The 17688-nt window shown below is 41.9% G+C and overlaps 1 protein-coding gene across 1 annotated transcript; it reads right to left on the reverse strand.

The window, feature by feature from the left end:
• Positions 1-2523: 2523 nt before the first annotated feature.
• Positions 2524-16953, reverse strand: NOM1 (nucleolar protein with MIF4G domain 1). Its single transcript, XM_042817423.1, has 11 exons — positions 16081-16953; positions 15191-15315; positions 14438-14633; positions 11957-12280; positions 11378-11488; positions 10434-10601; positions 9686-9807; positions 5961-6093; positions 5427-5558; positions 4316-4425; positions 2524-3480 (listed from the first exon to the last, which is right to left on the reverse strand). The coding sequence occupies exons 1-11, from the start codon at positions 16951-16953 to the stop codon at positions 3303-3305; spliced, it is 2472 nt and encodes an 823-aa protein (XP_042673357.1). The 3' UTR covers positions 2524-3302.
• Between the last annotated feature and the right edge of the window lie 735 nt (positions 16954-17688).

The raw sequence follows: 17688 nt of genomic DNA on the forward strand, positions 1-17688 counted from the left end.
TGGGAGCACGGTGTTGAGTTGCACACCTTTGCTAACAGGGCAGACCTGCTTGCGTTTGCGCTTTCGGAGCACGGCTGCTATCAGCTCATCGTCCCCCCTGCGCGGGACAATGGAAAATGGGAAGTTCAGAAGCTTGGAGAACTTGGAGAGCTCAGGTGCAGAGCTAAAGCCCTGCCAGAAGGGCTGGGGATGATTTATCAGCCTCACACTCCGGCCAAAGCTGAAAACCAGACTTTACTGCCCTGTTAATATTGATACAAAAAACAGAGAAAGGGAAAAACATCATTGGTCAGCTTAAAAGAAAACAAAAACTGAAGCAGTGATAATAGCTGTGAGGGGGTACTACTGCACAGTTTTAAGTGGGAAACTTTCTGCTGTATACCTAAAAAAACCAAAAACAAAAAACCTTAAGCATCCGGCTAGCAGCTAAAGGCACCTAATGCAAATCCCACTGTTTTCCACCAGCTTGTCACATGTAAGGAGTGGTGCAGCTGCTCGCCTTTCCGGTATGGGATATTTATATCAATTCAAAGCCCTCTTCTGCTTCATTAAGAATTCTGCAGCATCTTTCTTAGTATGAAAAAGGGAACATTTCTTACAGGAGTTTGCCTGCAGGAAAGCTTCTCTAAAAAAGTCTCTTTCTACAGTAAGGGTGGTAAAGCACTGGCACAGGTTGCCCAGAGAGGTGTTGGATGCACCATCCCTGGAGACACTCAAGGTCAGACTGGATGGAGCTCTGATCACCTGATGGAGCTCACTGCAGGGAGTTGGACCAGATGACCTTTAAGAGCTCTAAGTGTCCCTCCCAACTCGTTCTATGACTGTCTGCAAGATGCATTTTGTACATGTGCTGCTAAGCATCTACCCTGTGGTAGACAAAGCAGGAAGTATCAAAGCTGTCCTACTCTTCCTAGCAGCTTATGTTCATCCTGCAGTTCTGCAGGGAGCTGCCTGCCAGCTCAGGCTTGTTGCTGTTATAGGGGCTGAGCCCAGCCATAAGAGGAGGCACGCTGGCAGGGCTGCCTTTGCTGGGGATGTTTTTTTTCCTCCAGGGTTTAAAAGAAATGTATTGTCATCTCAGCTTTCCTTTCCACATGTGCCTTACCGCCTCAGGATGCAGTGGATTTTGGCTGCTTTCCTTGGAAATTCAGTTTTTAGAAAAAAAAAATTATGTTTGTGCATAAATGTGATGCTGCAGGCAGGTAAAGTCTGCTTCCTTCAGAAAGAAAGCAATAGCTGTGAGCTTGAACAAAACACAATAGATGTTTGACATAAATAATAAGGCAAGTATGCTTTAAAAAAAATAGCAATTGTAATTTTAGACTGTAAGGTTAAAGACATCTCCTCTAATTGCACAGCAACACCTGCACTGCACTGCCTCAGCCAGCTGCAGTGAGGGAATGGGCTCAGACCCATAAAACACCAGGCAGTGTTTCCACAGGCAGTGGTGCTCAGTTCTGATCACCGAGTGAGGCACACAAGCAGGACAGCCTGCTGCATCAAATTCCAGGGAGGTGGATCGAGATCTGCCTTCAAGAGCAAAGCTGCCTCAACCACCTTCTTAGAGCAATGCACTGCATGCTATTAAACCACAAACAAGTTGAAATGCTGGATCCTCAATCCCTGCAAAAAGGTAATTAATTGGGTGGCTGCTGCAGCCCAGAGGGAGTGACTTTTTACCTGTGTCCCATGCATTCCACAGCAGACACAATTTCTAGAGGCTTGCACGGATTTTCTCCCATGCCCAGCCTCCAAAACTTGACCAGGTTTACCACAGTTGTTTGCAAAGGTGCTGTTTATGGGGACACCTCAGCATTCTGCCTTCTGCGTCACGCAGTCCACCAAAACACTTCTTCTAATTAGTATGGATTTTGGAAAGACTTCATACTTTTCCTTCTTTTGCATCTAAGACCCAATTGAGCAAAAATGTGCATTCTAAGTGGTTAAAGCTGCCAGTGGTCTGAATCGGGTAAAAAAAGCATCTTACTTTGCTCATTTTTTTTTTTTAGTTATCTCTTATTTGCAAACTATGTGCAAGCATAATCTGTGATTTTGAAACTGAGTCTCTACAATCCCAGGATAACCTTTAACCACTCTGCCCCCAGAAGAGGAAGGCCAGAAAAAACACCTCCCTGCTGGGAGAAGCAGACCTCCTCCCAAAAGTGTGTCTGTCTCACACCAAGCAAAAAATTCCACATTCAGCTCCAATTAAAAAAACGAAGAAATGTTCTTGTAATGCTCATTTGCTGCAGAACTCAAGACTTCCTTGCAGATGCCTTCTGGGAGAAAATTTTCCCAATGGGAACAGATCCAAAGAAAGAGAACAAATCAGTGGTAACAAATGCAATTAGGAAGCACTGTAACTGATGGGTCTGCTGAGCAGCTCGAGGCAAGCCCACCATAGAAATTAAGCTGGCAGCCCTCATACAGGTAAACACAGTACTTACTACGAACTTAGGGAGTGCCTCCCACATTTCAGGTCACTCCCCTGCTGGAATAAAGACAATATGAACAGCAGAACACTTCAGAAAATCAGTTTCATGTGTAGTTGTGGGGTGACAAAATAATCTGAGTGTTACACAAAGAAACATACACAAATTTGTAAGGCATTTGAATGGGAAGTGGAAACAAACCCTTAAAGAAGATACTCCCTTACTAAAAGACTACTATTATTCACGCCTAGAAAATCTGATCAGCACAAATAATAAGACTGGTAACTCCAATTTTAAAGCTGAGTAAAACAGGTTAAAGGAGCATAAAACTGTATAATCTGTACACCCAACATAACTGGGCAAAGTCAGATCCCCAAGTCTTTTTACTACAACAATTCACAGAATTAGCTGATCAATTCAACACTTTAAGAAAAAAGTGTTCCCCAACTGACTCATCAGTACTTGTGCCATCTAGTGGCTCACTCCTTCAGAAAAATGCACTGGCTGTGGTTAAGGCTGTTTAACATACAGTGGTCAGTCTCCTGAAAGCCTGAAATATGCACTGCTGAACACTACTGATGACCAGGAATACAACACAATAGAATCCAACCTCTTCTCCAGATACTTGTCTACACAAAGTACCCATACTCAAAGGGACTTGACAAAAAACCCACCACATTTTCCCTCTCTTCAGAAACACCTTGTATCGCCTTCAGTTACTCCAGGAACTAGTGTGCTGAGCACAGTTTCCATCACAAAAATGGATACAAACCTCTCCTCATTCCCAATAACTAGGGTCTAAAAGACTGAACAAGCTTGGCAGCTACATGCAAACATAGTTTTTCTGCACGTTTTACTTGATAAACAGAACTACAGTTTGAATTTGGATTCTTTTGCTTGCAAAGCTCTGCTTGCAAGTTCTGCTCTGTCTTTTAACAAGCCAGTTTCTTCATCACTGTTTTGGACTTGTGCATTTTTCAGTAAGAAGTGGGTAAGGAACAATTTCAAGCCTTCCCGTAGCATTCCCAGTTTGGGATTGTCAGATATCCTGTAAAGATACAGATGAAAACATAATATTAAACTTCCACATTGCAGATAACAAACAAACAACACCTCAGAACCAAAGCAAACACTGAATTTGAAATTCCTCGTGTTGCAGCATAATGGCTGAAACAACTTCCTCCTAACTTTATCTGACGTTGTGACTGCAATACAACTCACTTCCTGGAGTCAGTTGTAAATTATGGCTGTCTCCACTACAACCAAAATGTTGGAAGTCAATTTTAGATGGCTGTTTGCAGGTACGTTTAGAGTTTGTAGCAGATTAGGTGAAATGGAAGCATTGGGACAACATTTTAGTCCCTTCAAAATAACTGATGTCTTTTGAACACTGTGGAGAAGGACTATAAAGAGTTCCCTGTCCCGTGTATAAAAATAAGATCTTCTACACAACGCTCATTAAAAATAATAATAAAAACAAAACCTTGAAGCTTTCCCTCATTAGTGTGAGAAGAAAGAAAATAATAAGGAAGAATTACTAAAGAAATCTACCAGCAAAGACTGAAACTCGGTGCACACAGATGGCAAAGCAATAAGGTATTCAGGGTTACAGAGCTCTGCTCATGAAAATCCTATGAAACATACATAATAAGGCTTTCAGATATTCGATGTAATACTTTTCACAGCTGCATGTATATCACAACCTGCACTAACAAACAAGTGATACCTGCTGCCCCCCACCTTCCAGCTTCCCCCAGGCAAGGTTGCTTTTCAAGAGTGGATGTCTGGCCTTTGAGAAAGGCAGTGTATAACTCCAAACAGAACAGGCACAGCTCTTATCCTTTTATAAATTACTACCAATGAAAGACTCTCTGATGACTTACCTCCCAAAAATATCATTAATGTCGTCATCATCAATTCTGACTAACAGTGTGCTTAGTACTTGTCGCAAGAAACGGACTTTGGGTTTATCTAGATCACCAAATTCAATTACCTGGTTTAGAACAGACAAAATTCATTCAGCTCAAGTATTTCAAACAACTGAATCTTCTTCACAGTGAGCAGAACTCTTAGCAAACCTGCTGCTCCCATATACACCGAGTCTGAGGTTTGGCACAGAAGAATTACCTGAGCACACTGCTTCCATAAAGCCCATCAAAAAGGAAGCAGCCAAGTTTCTAAGGAATAACTTGTCCAACAGTAACAGAGTACAAATATATACATTTTCAATTAGATAAGTACTTCAGAAGTACCTAGAATAATCTAGAATATTGCCTGCTTACCACATTGCAATCACTCTTCTAAATAAATTCTACAGTCTTCTAATTCTGAAATCCAAGCACTCTGTATATTTCTTCCTGGTCTAATAAAAACCAACAGCAACTAAAATGCGTGGCACAAAATCCAAAGCCTGCCAATGAAAGGGCCTCAGTTCCAAATGTTACAGATGTTCTACATATGGAATTCTGCAGGGATTGCAATGGTTTGTTTACCCTGTACATATAGTGGGGATCCAGTAACACTGCCTCTGGCAACAGTCATGAGACTGAAATCACCTGTTCAAGGCAGCTTCTCAGTTTGGGAGAGCAGCAGCACTGGTTCCCTGGGTTACATCAGCAAGACAGATGCATCCCCCATGAATTAGGGACTGAAGGGCAGCACAAAACATGAGAACTGTGAGTTTGGCGGAGAAGCCATGCTGGCAAGGCCCAAGCCTACTAGGCTCAATGGACTGAGTACCAGATAGAAAGATGTTTCTACATTGTATTCTTCAGGATTTTTGTATGTCTTGGCCACCTCAGGCTCCCTTATCCCCAAAGGACAGTATTAGTGTAGGCAATGAAATTAATCTGCTGATTTTAGAACAACCTTTCATCTTTATGATAACAAACAGCTAGAGCACCATCTAGGTAACAGAGAATATACATTCCACACAGAACTTGTAAATGAGAGCACACAATTATTTTGAAGTATTTTAAAGTAAAATACACCAACCTTGAGAACTGAAAGTGGCAATGACTTTGTCCTTAGTAAGTGAACCAAAAGTGATACCAAGTTAGAGATGGCACTGGCTGACAGGTTTCCCAAATCTCTGATTTTGTCCCAAATACTAAACTGAAATGTCACCTAAATATTAAAAAAAAAAAAAAAAAAAAAAGAAAAAGAAACAAAACAACCAAATCAACCAAATGACTGCTTAAGTGAGAAATAGCAAAATCTTTGGATCTTCCATTCTTTATGAGTCCTCTGTTCACCAGGAAATGTTTGATCAGACTGTTCAATTCCCTTCTAAACGTGCAAAACACAAGAATGCAAACCTTCTGCAGAAGAAATTTTGTTTTCTATTCAGAGCTGACTCAGAGTATACCTTACTGAATGCATCCATATTGGATCCATATGCATCCAATGCATATCCATACAGTGAGAATTTTTCCTCAGGATAATGAGAGCTCAACAGGCATGCATCTACTGTCAAATGCCTACTTCTGTCTCACTACAATAAAGCACTGAAAGTAGAAACTTCTTTACCTGAAATCGTCTTTCATATCCACAAAGTTTGCTAGCCAAAAATGCATAGAAGGGGTTATATGTCTTCTCCTGTAAGCAGCAATAAAGGACAACATGAACAATTTCTCTCTCCTGCTGATCTTTCAACCCAAGCCTAAAATTTAGGCAAGAGAATAAAAATAATTTAGTAAAGGGAAAAAAAGACACAGCAGTCAACATTTTTAATACCTTCAAAACAAAACAGCACAAAAAACCCCCAAACAAATCTAATTCAATTCTAGCTGTTGGGAAGTTCTTGAATAGAATCAAACCCTTTAAACTGTAAGCTAAATCAGTATTTTGGTATGGCAACATGGAAGTTGCAGCATTAGTGGTGTTAAAGAAGTGGCTGCAAAAGCAACACTAAAGTGGACAGAGGTGGAGTGATCCAAGTATAATTCCTTCCTGGGAAGGGAAAAGTAGCCCACTCCCTGTTTGAAGCTTTCCACAAAGGAAAACAGAGATGACAGGTCATCATGGAGCATGTCATTGTTTGCACCTTTGAAAGCAGAAATACTGCAGTAAGCACTGCAACTCAGCGTACCACTACAGAGGATCACAGAATCACAGGGTTGGAAGGGACCTCAAGGATCATGAATCTCCAACCCCCTGCCACATGCAGGGCCACCAACCTCCACATTTAATGCTAGACCAGGCTGCCCAGGGCCCCATCCAACCTGGCCTTGAACACCTCCAAGGACGGGGCATCCACAACCTCTCTGGGCAGCCTGTTCCAGCACCTCACCACTCTCATGGTAAAGAACTTCCCCCTGACGTCCAAAAGGGATAAAGTATTGGTACTGTAGTATCAATCTATCAAAACAAAAGCAAGAAAACAATATCAGTAAGAAGTTACACTGTCTGTCTCTTAACATCAAGGCCAAGGACGAACAGCCTTCCCGCTTGAATATTTGACCACTCTGAAAGAGGGCTGAGGCACTTTGGCAAGGAACAGCAACTAACTCACAATGCACCTGTTCTTGTGAATAATATGATTTAGCTTCCAGGCCTGTCAAACACTTGGCAGCATTAAAACCAATTAAAATGAAGAATGCTTAATATTATAATCTGAAAAAATGTCAAACAAAATTATTTTCATTGCTTCAAGCTCAAGTTTCTTATGGCATTAATATAACTCAAATGTATTTTCTAACTAAGTTCGACCTCACTGGAACTTGCTCTACAGTCTGTAGAGTACAGGCTGTCACAGTTTGAGTCTAACAGCCATTGGCTGTATGCTGCTCCAGACACCTGCCATTACATTTGATCATAGATATGTACCAGAAAAAAAAACTGTCATTCAGCCAAAGAATAGAATTTAAGGTTTTACAACTGAAAAATTTAGCATGATTTCTAGGTTGATTTCTAATAAGCAGTGAAAACTTAAGCCTGTTTTCCCAAAACAAAACAGCACTGTAACTGCTAGGTCTTGGATATCATTTATTTGCTCTCCTATCAGTCAAAGTGTGTCTCAGTTGGTTACAGAAGTCTTTTCAGATCAAAATATACAGGTTCTCAGCTACCTGGAACATATCTAAGGGACGAAGTTACACTGCAGTCACTGATTTGGTACAGTTTCCTTTTCCTTATTCGTTATCACTTCTAACATGAATTAGGTATTTTGGAAATACTCATGTTGCCAAACAGTTGTAACCAAGTGAAACAGCACTTTGAAATTTGGTTTTGTTGTTATCTTCACTTGTTCAGAGACCCAGCAGTACTTCTTTTCAGACCTCGAACTCCTAAATAACTTCACTGCAAAGCTGTGCAGATTCCAGAAGCCTGGTAATTTTCAACAAAGAAGCTGCAATCACCTCAACCATTAAATCGCTCAAGAAGTACAACAACCTCATGGACTTGCAAGTCTTCATCACTTTAAAAATTTCCCTCTCTATATGGAATAACTACCTCTAACGTAGATATTTTATCACCAACATAAGCCTGCCTCCAAGTAGGTTAGGTATCATCAGCTGAAGCTCACAACTATCATAGGCTCCAGATCAAATATAGCAACATGCAGTATCACCTTTTAGAAGTTGATACAGGTGATTACAGTAGATACAATCACATACTCATTATTCTGAATTGCACAACACAGTACAACAGGATATCTAAGACTTCTACATCTCCTTCAATTATTTCGTGAAATGCAGAGCATTTTCAGTCTCCATGCCTATGAAATAGTTTAAGAAATAGCCTGTTCATCAGATTTAAGCAGCACTCATCACATGAGTATGTGATTTGGTAAGGATGTGCAGCCTTTCAGATAATGAAATGGATCAAGTCTCACTCCAGCTCCAGTCATGTTCCCAGCACTCACATGTTGAGCCACTTCAGGGAGCTGTTCTGGCTACAAGCTAATGGCTTGCTTTTGTTGAAAGGAGAAAGAGAAGCAAGTTACAGCAGCCTGGATTTAAAATGGCTTAAATCACCATTTCACCACACCTCCAGTCTGCCAGACACCTAGCAGCAGATGAATCAACAAGTGCAATTAAAATACATCTTTATGTATTTCTCATGCTCTTCTTCAAGAGACTGACATCAAATATACGAATGTACATTTCCAAACACTCTGGAAAGCATGCTCATGTTGAAGTTAATTCCTTCAGTGACAATTCTGTGTACTTTGCCTTATACTCTGCCAGATGTGGGCAGATTTTAGAGTCATCCTCTATCTGCATTTGCTGCACAAAAATCATTATTGATGCACATCAGGCAATCTGCAGACGTCGTTCTTCTGACAAGCCTGTGTGTATACAGATTTGTATACTAGTTTAAATAGCACAGATGAGAGGCAAGGATCAATTTGCAAATTGAACTACCAGGCCTTGGCAAGAACTGCAGCAGCAGCAGCTAATTTCTTTTAATTGAACAAGGCCATATTAAGATATTGGAATGATTCCACCGCAGTCTTAAATCCAAGCTGTGTTTTGCAGAAGTGGCATTTAATCAAATATTAGTTGACTTTATTACAGAGTCTGTTTTGGTTTGGTTAGCAAATTAAATAATTGCATGCCATCCTGGTAAAACAATTCTTTTGAATTACAAGGCTGCAACAGGAAAGTTCAGACCTGATCTCCCCCTTACCAGTTACTAAAGACTTGCAATTAATACGCTGACAGACACAAAGAATAACTTAGTTTGAGCTTTTCTCTGATCAGTCTTCTAAAAAACTGTTTTCTAAGTGTTGTGGAAACTGGTCTTAACATGATAAGTGACCCTGGAGCAAATCCAAAGCTAATGAAGTCTCCAGGATGGAATATATTCTGCAGGAGGGGGGCTCAGGTGCTAGAGCACTACTACAAGTATGGACAGAGATGTACAAGGTGGCAAGAGTAAGCCTGCAACAGACTAGGAACTGCTAGACTGGGATCCATATTTTTTCAATGGAAAAAACATAGAGTCTCTTTAAATCACATGATGATGTCTATCACAGTTCTAAACATGAATGCCAATAAGAGGAGCTTACTTCTCACTTCTTTCTCCTGATTGCAGTTAATTCTGCCCAACCCCTAATAGTCCTTACAGAATTGATTCCCCTCTCAACCTTTTATCCATCCTCATGTGCATTCCTAGTTACACACTTCTGTGATCACATTATTGATTACATGTTGTTAAGCCCAGACCAGCAATGTTAGTTTTCCTACCCAGCTAAACGTCAGTTTAGTTTTAGCTCTGGGCTTTCCTCTGACTAAGTCAGTACTTACTTAAGTAACTTTTCAAAGGCATCCATGAAGTCTTCACTTGTCATCAGTACACAGAAAATACTTCTTCTGATATCAGTGTTCATCCTCTGCTTACGAGCAAGCTCCATTATCTTTGAACTCACCTGAAAGGGGAAAAAAAAAAAAAAAAGCTTTAAGAGAGTTATTTCTGTGCAGCCTCCAATAGGAGCATTAATGAAAATCTCCGGTAAACGGGAAAGCATGAATCCAAGGGTCCTGAACTTTTGTCCAATAGAGGTATAGGCGTCATCAGGAGCTTTTTCAACTACGGAAATCTACTTAATTGTGCCAATTACTTTTAAGAAGTGCTTCTCTAATGTATGGGACCATGCCATTACCATCTCAACAAATTACTTTTAGAACCAGCTTAGATATATGCCACCCATGGACAGACAACATTGCATAGAAGAATTCAAATAATCAAATTCACTTTAAGTGCCTTCTTCCATTTCACATAACAAGTTACTTTTGCAATGCCACAGTTAAAATTGCACAGGATAAAAAGAGAAAAACTATAACAAAGTATGACAAGAATAATAGCTCTTACCAAGGTCGTGAGTCCAATACTTCAAAAATTTTAAGAGCAGAATTTACAATTCAGAAGTTTCACCTTACAGGAGTCCACAAAGTGGTTTTTGTGGGCTCCAAAATGAATTATTCACCTATCTCAAGAACATTCAGAAGAACACAGACAACAATTAGATTTATAACCAGTCCTGCTTGAACTTACCTTTCCAATATGCAATTTTTGCTGAGTCTTGCTGTCTGTGTTATTGATCATTGGTGCTCCACTCCAGGATGAGCCTACGATCCACCAGCGACCAACTCGATCTGCGTTGAGGAGGGACTCCAGGGAGACACGGAGCTGTGTTTCTTTTCCAGAACTACTGCTGTGAATCTTCAAGAACAAAAACAGTGTTTCTGAAGACAATTTTAAGATACTTTATCTACTTAAAAATTATTTTTAAATAAATGTTATAAATAAACACAGAAAAGTTGATCTCCAAAGGATCTTTAATTTAATTCCACCATCTGTTCTTCCAAGCAGCAACCTGTAGAAAATTTAACAATTTTCCTTTAGCTCTAGTTTCTTAAAGATGAAGCTGATCAAATTTGAACTGAAATCAAAACCGAATTGTTTTAGACACTATCCACAAGGCTCCCAAATATGAAAACAAAGGGAAAAAAAAGCAACACATTAAAGTTTCCAGAGCTTCCAGAATTATGGTCAACTTAGGAGCAGTATCTGTATCTATACATTAAAAAAATCTTCAGAAAAAAATAACTTGTTATGATGACTCATTCCTTCTACACAATCATTAAACGTTCAACAATCTCTGTCATGGACAGAGACGTGGACTTTGCCTCAACGCCTCTGATTAAGTATTATGTATTTTAGCAGATTCTTCTGCAGAAGGCTGATTGGCAGGAGACTGTTCAAGTACTAAAGCCATTTTTGACCACAAGAGTTGAACATTGTTAAAAGGATTCCCAAATATTTACTTTTATATAAAGACACGTACACACACAATGTACATATATGTATTCAATAAACATAACTATCTCCTATACTACACATCACAGTTTATTGCACATCATCAAGCTGACATAAGCCAGAAGTAATCATCTGTAGTGTAAAAGCAGCTGTGCTCTATCTGTCAAGAAAGTTCTCACCAACGTTCTTTGCAATTTGCGGAGTTTTTCAACGGGTTGAGGATCATAACCAGGAATCTTACGCATGTCATTATTCCTCAGTGCCAACATGGTCTCTAGCATAAAACGAACCTACAGGGAAAAGAAATAGTTGTATGAGTTACGTGCTGCAAGTTTGTTTCATGAAGAAGTAGAAAATGTGTTTTAAAAATACTGTTTTGTGGGAATAAGGAACTGATCTGGCAACGTACTTTGAAATTCAGATGGCATGGATACAAATACAGAGAAGGACGTTTACTTTAACTCCTATTGTATTCATCTGGATTCAAGCTTGAATTCAAAGTCTTAGCTGCTAAACACCAAACGTTTTGAAGTGTAAAAGTAAGATGAAACAGAGGAATTATCCATTGCATAATACACACAACAGCTCTAGTTTCACCAGTTGCTAGACAGGTAAGGAGAAAGTAAGTAACTAAATGCAATGATTGAGCTCCAAATGAAAACCTGGAGTGTAGCAGAAAGCATTTTGGTAAATTAACACATGTACCCAAATACTTGGCAAGGCTGATTCAGAAAAGAAAATCCATAATATACACATACCCTAGTCTGATCCTTAAGTTTCTTCTCTGCTGCGTTTGCTTTGCCCTGGGCTTCACTGATCAAGTCCTTCAAAGCCAATGCATCATCTTTTCTCAAGGAAAAGCCCACGTTTTTCAGAAGAAACAAAATGAGTTCAATATCTTTTTCAGTGAAACTGCTAACAAGTTTCTTCAGAATATCAAAGATCAGCAGGCAATGAACTACATGAAAGTTATAAAGATGGGCGACCAAGGCAAGCAGATTTTCACATTCTTTCCCTTCAGCATCACTGCGACTGAGTTCATCAAATTTCTTCACCACAGCTTCCAAAAAGTGAGCGCCGACCTGGCAATAATCCCATGAAGGAAAACAATAGTCAGCATTTCAACACTGGTAGATTTCACAGACATCTGCAAACACTCATTTTGGGGACACTGACACTAATTTTAAAGAAATATTGTTGTTCCCGTCAACAAATATGGATGTACTATACAGATATCACTGTGTCACATTTTCTTAAAGCATATGTTACTTAACTCATACATGCCACACAGATGCCTTTTAAAGTCTATGCAAAAAGAAGCAAGTGCTCTGAAATTACAGTACACACACATCACAATTTGCTCACACAGTTTTCAAACACATCTTCTCTGCTGCCGGACTGGCACATTGTTACTGCTAACCATTCATCCAGTAAAAGCTGCACATTCAAAACCACATGCATCATAGTTTAGCATTCCAAACCAAAGTATTTAATAGGTGGTGAAGTAAAACAAACCCAAACATAACAAGTTTTCACTTGCAGTGCATGAGCTTATGCTGATTTTAAAGTGAGAATAAGACTCAGCCAGCTGTCAGAGGTACAGCTGAAGAAAAAACCAACCCAGAATCTGTATTTAAGAGGAAAAAAAGAATGCTAAGGATTGGAATTAAAAAGCATACCAAAGCATAGTTAGGTAATTGACAGTAATGTTAGGTAAATAACAGTAATGAACACATTACTGCTAGGGTTCAAACATGACTCCCCTCAGCCCACTCTCCTCATCATTACTATTGTGTTAATATTTGCTAGTTGTTTGTTGTTTTTAATTTGTTTTATACATAAGTCCTGGCAGTAGCACTGACTTGCATGCCAAACCTCCAGTAACTAAAAATTAAACTATCCAGCAATCCCACTGCACAAATGTGTACACCCAGTCACTACAATCTTAACTTTTGCACTGACCAAGCTAATCCAAAATGCAGCTGTGTTGCATTTGTGCATAATGCATACACTATTTTACTGAAAAAAACCAACCCTATGGCACTTCATAACATAGTTAAATGCTACAAACGTATTGAAGAGGAACTGTCAGGACACAGCTTGCAGTGGTGATAGAGCACCTGGTGAAGGGGTGCAGCTGGGTCAAGGAGCACAGGTAAATTGTTTGCACCTGCACTCCCCACTTGACCAGAAGGGCAGGACGCAGGGCGGAGTTCCACAGGGCTCATATGAGGACCAGCCACTGAAAGGAGAGCATCTCTCGGACCTGGGCTGCCTCCTCAGGAGCGCTGCATAGCTAAAACGCCTCTTCACCAGCTGGGTGAGCTCTGTTCTTCTTTCTGTATATGGCTATGAGCCTACCTGTGAAAGCTTTGCCTAGTATTGCTGAGAACCTGTCAGAAACAATTTTGCTTCTTCACAAACAGAATGCTTATCATCAAAGGTGCTGAGTAAGAGGGTCATTACTACAGAAGATAGTCTGAATATCAGCTGCCTATCACACAGTATTCTAGTAAGTTTCATCTTCTGAGTGAATTACACTTCTCCTCTTAAAGTGGCATTATAATAGTATCATGCATTACTTGTATTAACAACAGCCTTCCAGGAAGCAGAGAAACAAAAAGTTTAAAGCAAGGCTGTGTAGGGAAGTTGGTGTAACTGCATCCATCTGGTATTTAATATGGTTTCAGAGATCAGTTATTATTTGAGTTAACAAATACATAATGAAGAACTTGCATCAACACAGTTTGTGCACTGGATGTAGGATGAGAATGTAATTAGATGGGAATACTCTAGTGAAACACCTCAATTCTCTAATGAAAATGTCACTGAAATTAGTTCAAATACTTCCTTTGTAATTTCAGCTTCCTGACACTAAGACATATTATGCCTCAATCATCCATTAACTTTAAAAATACAAAAAACCCCAACTTCTGAGAAAGCTGCCATAATTCCTTACGTTTTTGACATTCTGGAGTCCTTACACCATTTGCACAACTGGGCTTTAAGAGAACCAAAGGGACTTTCTCCACTGATGCAGAAGGACTCCTGTAACTGCAGTCATTCTTACCTGTATACATACAGTGCACAAATGTTCTCCTAAGCAAGAGAATATCTGTTCAACTACAGATTCTATTTAGTGACACACAATCAGAAACTAAAAGGCACTCAAAGTGGAATATGAATACGTTCCCTAACTTGTATCATTGAACAGTATCAGTCCCTGCCACAAGAATTACCTCAGTTCCTACTGTATGGTGAAGAACGCTGACCAAAAGGACATGTTCCATCATCAGTCTTGCAGGCATAGCAACTGCAGTAACACAAGCATTCATAAGGATACTTGTTAGAGTTTCATTCATGTCCTTTCTGCTGTTGGCCATGTAGAGCTCTTCCAGCTGTCCACTGATGGAGGACAAATTTGGCTCACTCAACCTGTTGAGAAACAAAATTCAGTGTTTGCTATTTTGTCTCTCTGCACGGTTCCACCATTCTCAAGGTATCTAACTTGCAACCTGTTTTATAAGCCCAGCTAGCTCCTCTAAAATGAGCAAGAAGATGAATGTAATGGACATCTTTTATTTTGCTGTGTTCACTAAACTAAAACCCCCAAGTTTGTTTTATTCAATTTTAACATGGCATACTGGTGGGGGAATAGTAGGTATCTCCCATTGCAAGATTGTTGTTTTTTTTTTTTTTAATAGATGTAATGAAATTGACAGTTGGAGAATTATAGCTAGTACTTGTGGGCAGCAGCTGTGTGGAATTCAGCCCAATCTTAAATTTATTTTCCAGGTCTTTCAACTTCTATAACTACCAACTTTGAAAAATTTCTATCAACAAAGATAATTATTATTAAGGATAGCAGACACAGCTGCCAACTTAAAAACACTTTGCAAAGACAAAAGTTCACATCCATGCCACTTTTCTTTGAATGATGAGCACTGTCACATAGAATCAGAAAGATTAATGACTTGTCCTTATTCCATTACCTATTAATGAGACCATTCACCATTTTCTTTAGTCTTTCCAATTCTTCTTTCTTCTTGCCATCGAAAGCCTCCTGAGCTTTTCTCACTTGAGGGGGAATGTACTTTGTAGCACTGTGATTATGATCCTTGTAAAGAAAACAATCAGCAGATGAAATTAATATTTAGAACACTTGAATTTAAGTACACATTTCAATTTAATACTGATATATCACACTTTCTGAGAAGCATACAGTAATGCCAAAGGAACAGCCTCATCAGGAAAAAAGCACGCAGCAAGTTATTGCTTATGATCAGCTTGAGAGAAGCAAAAGAACCTACCTCTCCCCTTCCCATGAAGTTTTAAGTAAACTACTTTTAATAAAACGGACATCTTAGGTTGCTAGTTTAACCAGACAGACAACAGAAACCCCCACATGTAAAAGCCCCAGCTGCACTGGTGTTCTCAGATTAATTCAGTGCTACGTGGCTAAATGATGTTTGGCTTCCTCTTCTCCACTTGCACTACAAAGCTAAAAACAAGCAGAATATCTGGGATGCACAGGAAGAAGGAAGTCCAATTTCCAATGCGTATTCATTGTTTTATGGGCTTTTTATGATCATAGGGAAGTGCTTAATCTGGCTCTGGTATGGTGACACTATTGTTCCTTTTATTTGTTGGTTGTGTGTACACAAACAAGGCTTTGTGTGTTAGGCTGCAATGTGCCAGCATGTGCCTTTAGACTTGGTAGAAGCTCAGAAGTCAACGCTGCTGCTGCACCCAGCATGGTTTTCACCATCGTCTCTCCACACTGGTCAGACATCAAACACCAGCGCTTTGCAGAGCTGACGTCAGATCTGCTTTGTGCGTACTGTGAAAAGCAAGTCTGCATAATTTCAAGCCAGCTCCCTACCTCCTGCTCTTCCTCCTCCGGGTCCGAGGCCTCGCTTCTGGCAAGCACCCCGCCGTCCTCGCGGGACGAGCTTTCACTGTCCCACCGCCCTTCCCCATCTGACCCCTCGAAGTCGTCAGAGGCCTCCACCAGCTCCTCGGGGTCCTCCTCAGTCTTCTCAGGGTCCTCCTCAGCCTTCTCAGGGTCCTTACCGCGCCCCCCCGGCTTCGGGTCCTCCTCCTCGTCGCTGCTCTGGCAGAGCCCTGCGAGGCTGGCGCCGGAGCCCAGGGCACCCAGCACGTAGCCCAGCCCGTCCCGCAGGAAGCTCTGCGGCAGCTCCTCGGACGCGGCCTCCCCCTTCTTCCTGCGGCGCTTGCCGAGCCTCAGCTGCCGCTCCAGGCGCCGGATCTCCCTGTCCTCCTCCTCGTTGGCCTCCAGCAGCGCCCGTTTCCTCGACGAAGCGGATGCGGACGGCCGCGGGGCCGCCACCGATGGCCGCGACGCTTTTGGGGCCGGTTTCTTCTTCTGTCGCGGCGGTTCCGGCTGCTTTTTCTCGGTGGCGGCGGACGAGGCCGGAGCCGTGGGGCGGGCAGCGGGAGCCGGCCGGGCCGCAGAGGCGGGGACGTCCCCCGTATCTCCGCGTCGAAGGAGGCGGCGGCGGCTCCGCTTCAGCCTGCGCTTCTCCTTCCTCGCGTCCCACCGATTCTTTCCGCTCGGCCTCTCCGAACCTTTCAGTGGGTGCTGCGGCGACGGCGACGACGGCTGGTCCCCGGCCGCCTGCACGAATTCCCGTACCGCCAGCCGCAGCCTGTCCAGCTTCCCGTCGCCGCGGCGAGCGCGGCCGCCCACCCGCTTCATCCTGACCCCAGCCACGCCGCGCCTGGGCGCCGCCATCTTGGATAACAGCGGTGCTTCGCTTCCGCCTCTCGGGCGCCGTTTGGGGCTGCAGCGCCCCCTGCTGGGCCGGAGCGGGGCGGGAGCGGCGTTTGCTGGGGCGCGGGGCGGCCCATTGGCAGCGCGTTCCAAAGTTGTTCAATCCGTGACGGTCACAGAACAGAAATCACAACGTCGTGGCGGTTGAAAGGGACTTCTGGAGCTCATCTAGTCCAGCCCCCTGCTGCGGGTCGGTTACACAAGTGTTTATCATAGAATCATCTTAGGATCTTTTGAATTGGAAGGGACCTTTAAAGGCTATCCCTGCAATGAACAGGGACACCTGCAGCTCCATCAGGTGCTCAGAGCCCCGTGCAGCCTGACCTTGAGTGTCTCCAAGGATGGGGCATCCTCCATATCTCTGGGCAACCAGTGCCAGTGCTTCACTACCCTTATTGTTAAAAACTTCTTCCTTATATCCAGTCTATATCTCTCATTTTATTTTGAAACCATTTCCCCCTTGTTCTGCCACCACAGACCTTGCCAAAGAATCTGTCTCCTTCTTTCTTACAGCCCCTTTAGATGCTGACAGGCTGCTCTCAGGTCTCCCCTGAGCCTTCTCTCCTCCTGGCTGCACAGCCCAGCTCTCTCAGCCTTGTAGGAGAGGTGTTCCATCATTGTATCATTTTGTTGCCCTCCTCTGGACACACTCCAGCAGGTCCATTTCTCTCCTGTGCTGAGGACTCCTCATCTGGA

This window comes from Centrocercus urophasianus, unplaced genomic scaffold, assembly GCF_019232065.1.
Source record: "Centrocercus urophasianus isolate 14NV4802_14NV808 unplaced genomic scaffold, USGS_Curo_1.0 seq_16, whole genome shotgun sequence".
Taxonomy (NCBI): domain Eukaryota; kingdom Metazoa; phylum Chordata; class Aves; order Galliformes; family Phasianidae; genus Centrocercus; species Centrocercus urophasianus.

What these genes read in the sequence shown, in the direction of transcription:
- NOM1 (XM_042817423.1), bottom strand. Translation starts at nt 16,953, where the DNA reads ATGGCGGCGCCCAGGCGCGGCGTGGCTGGGGTCAGGATGAAGCGGGTG. An exon ending in TGCCACTTTCAGTTCTCAAG is followed by an intron (nt 4,426 to 5,426) that starts GTTGGTGTATTT and finishes GTTCTAAACCAG; the next exon opens with GTAATTGAATTTGGTGATCT. An exon ending in ATTAATGATATTTTTGGGAG is followed by an intron (nt 3,481 to 4,315) that starts GTAAGTCATCAG and finishes GTATCTTTACAG; the next exon opens with GATATCTGACAATCCCAAAC.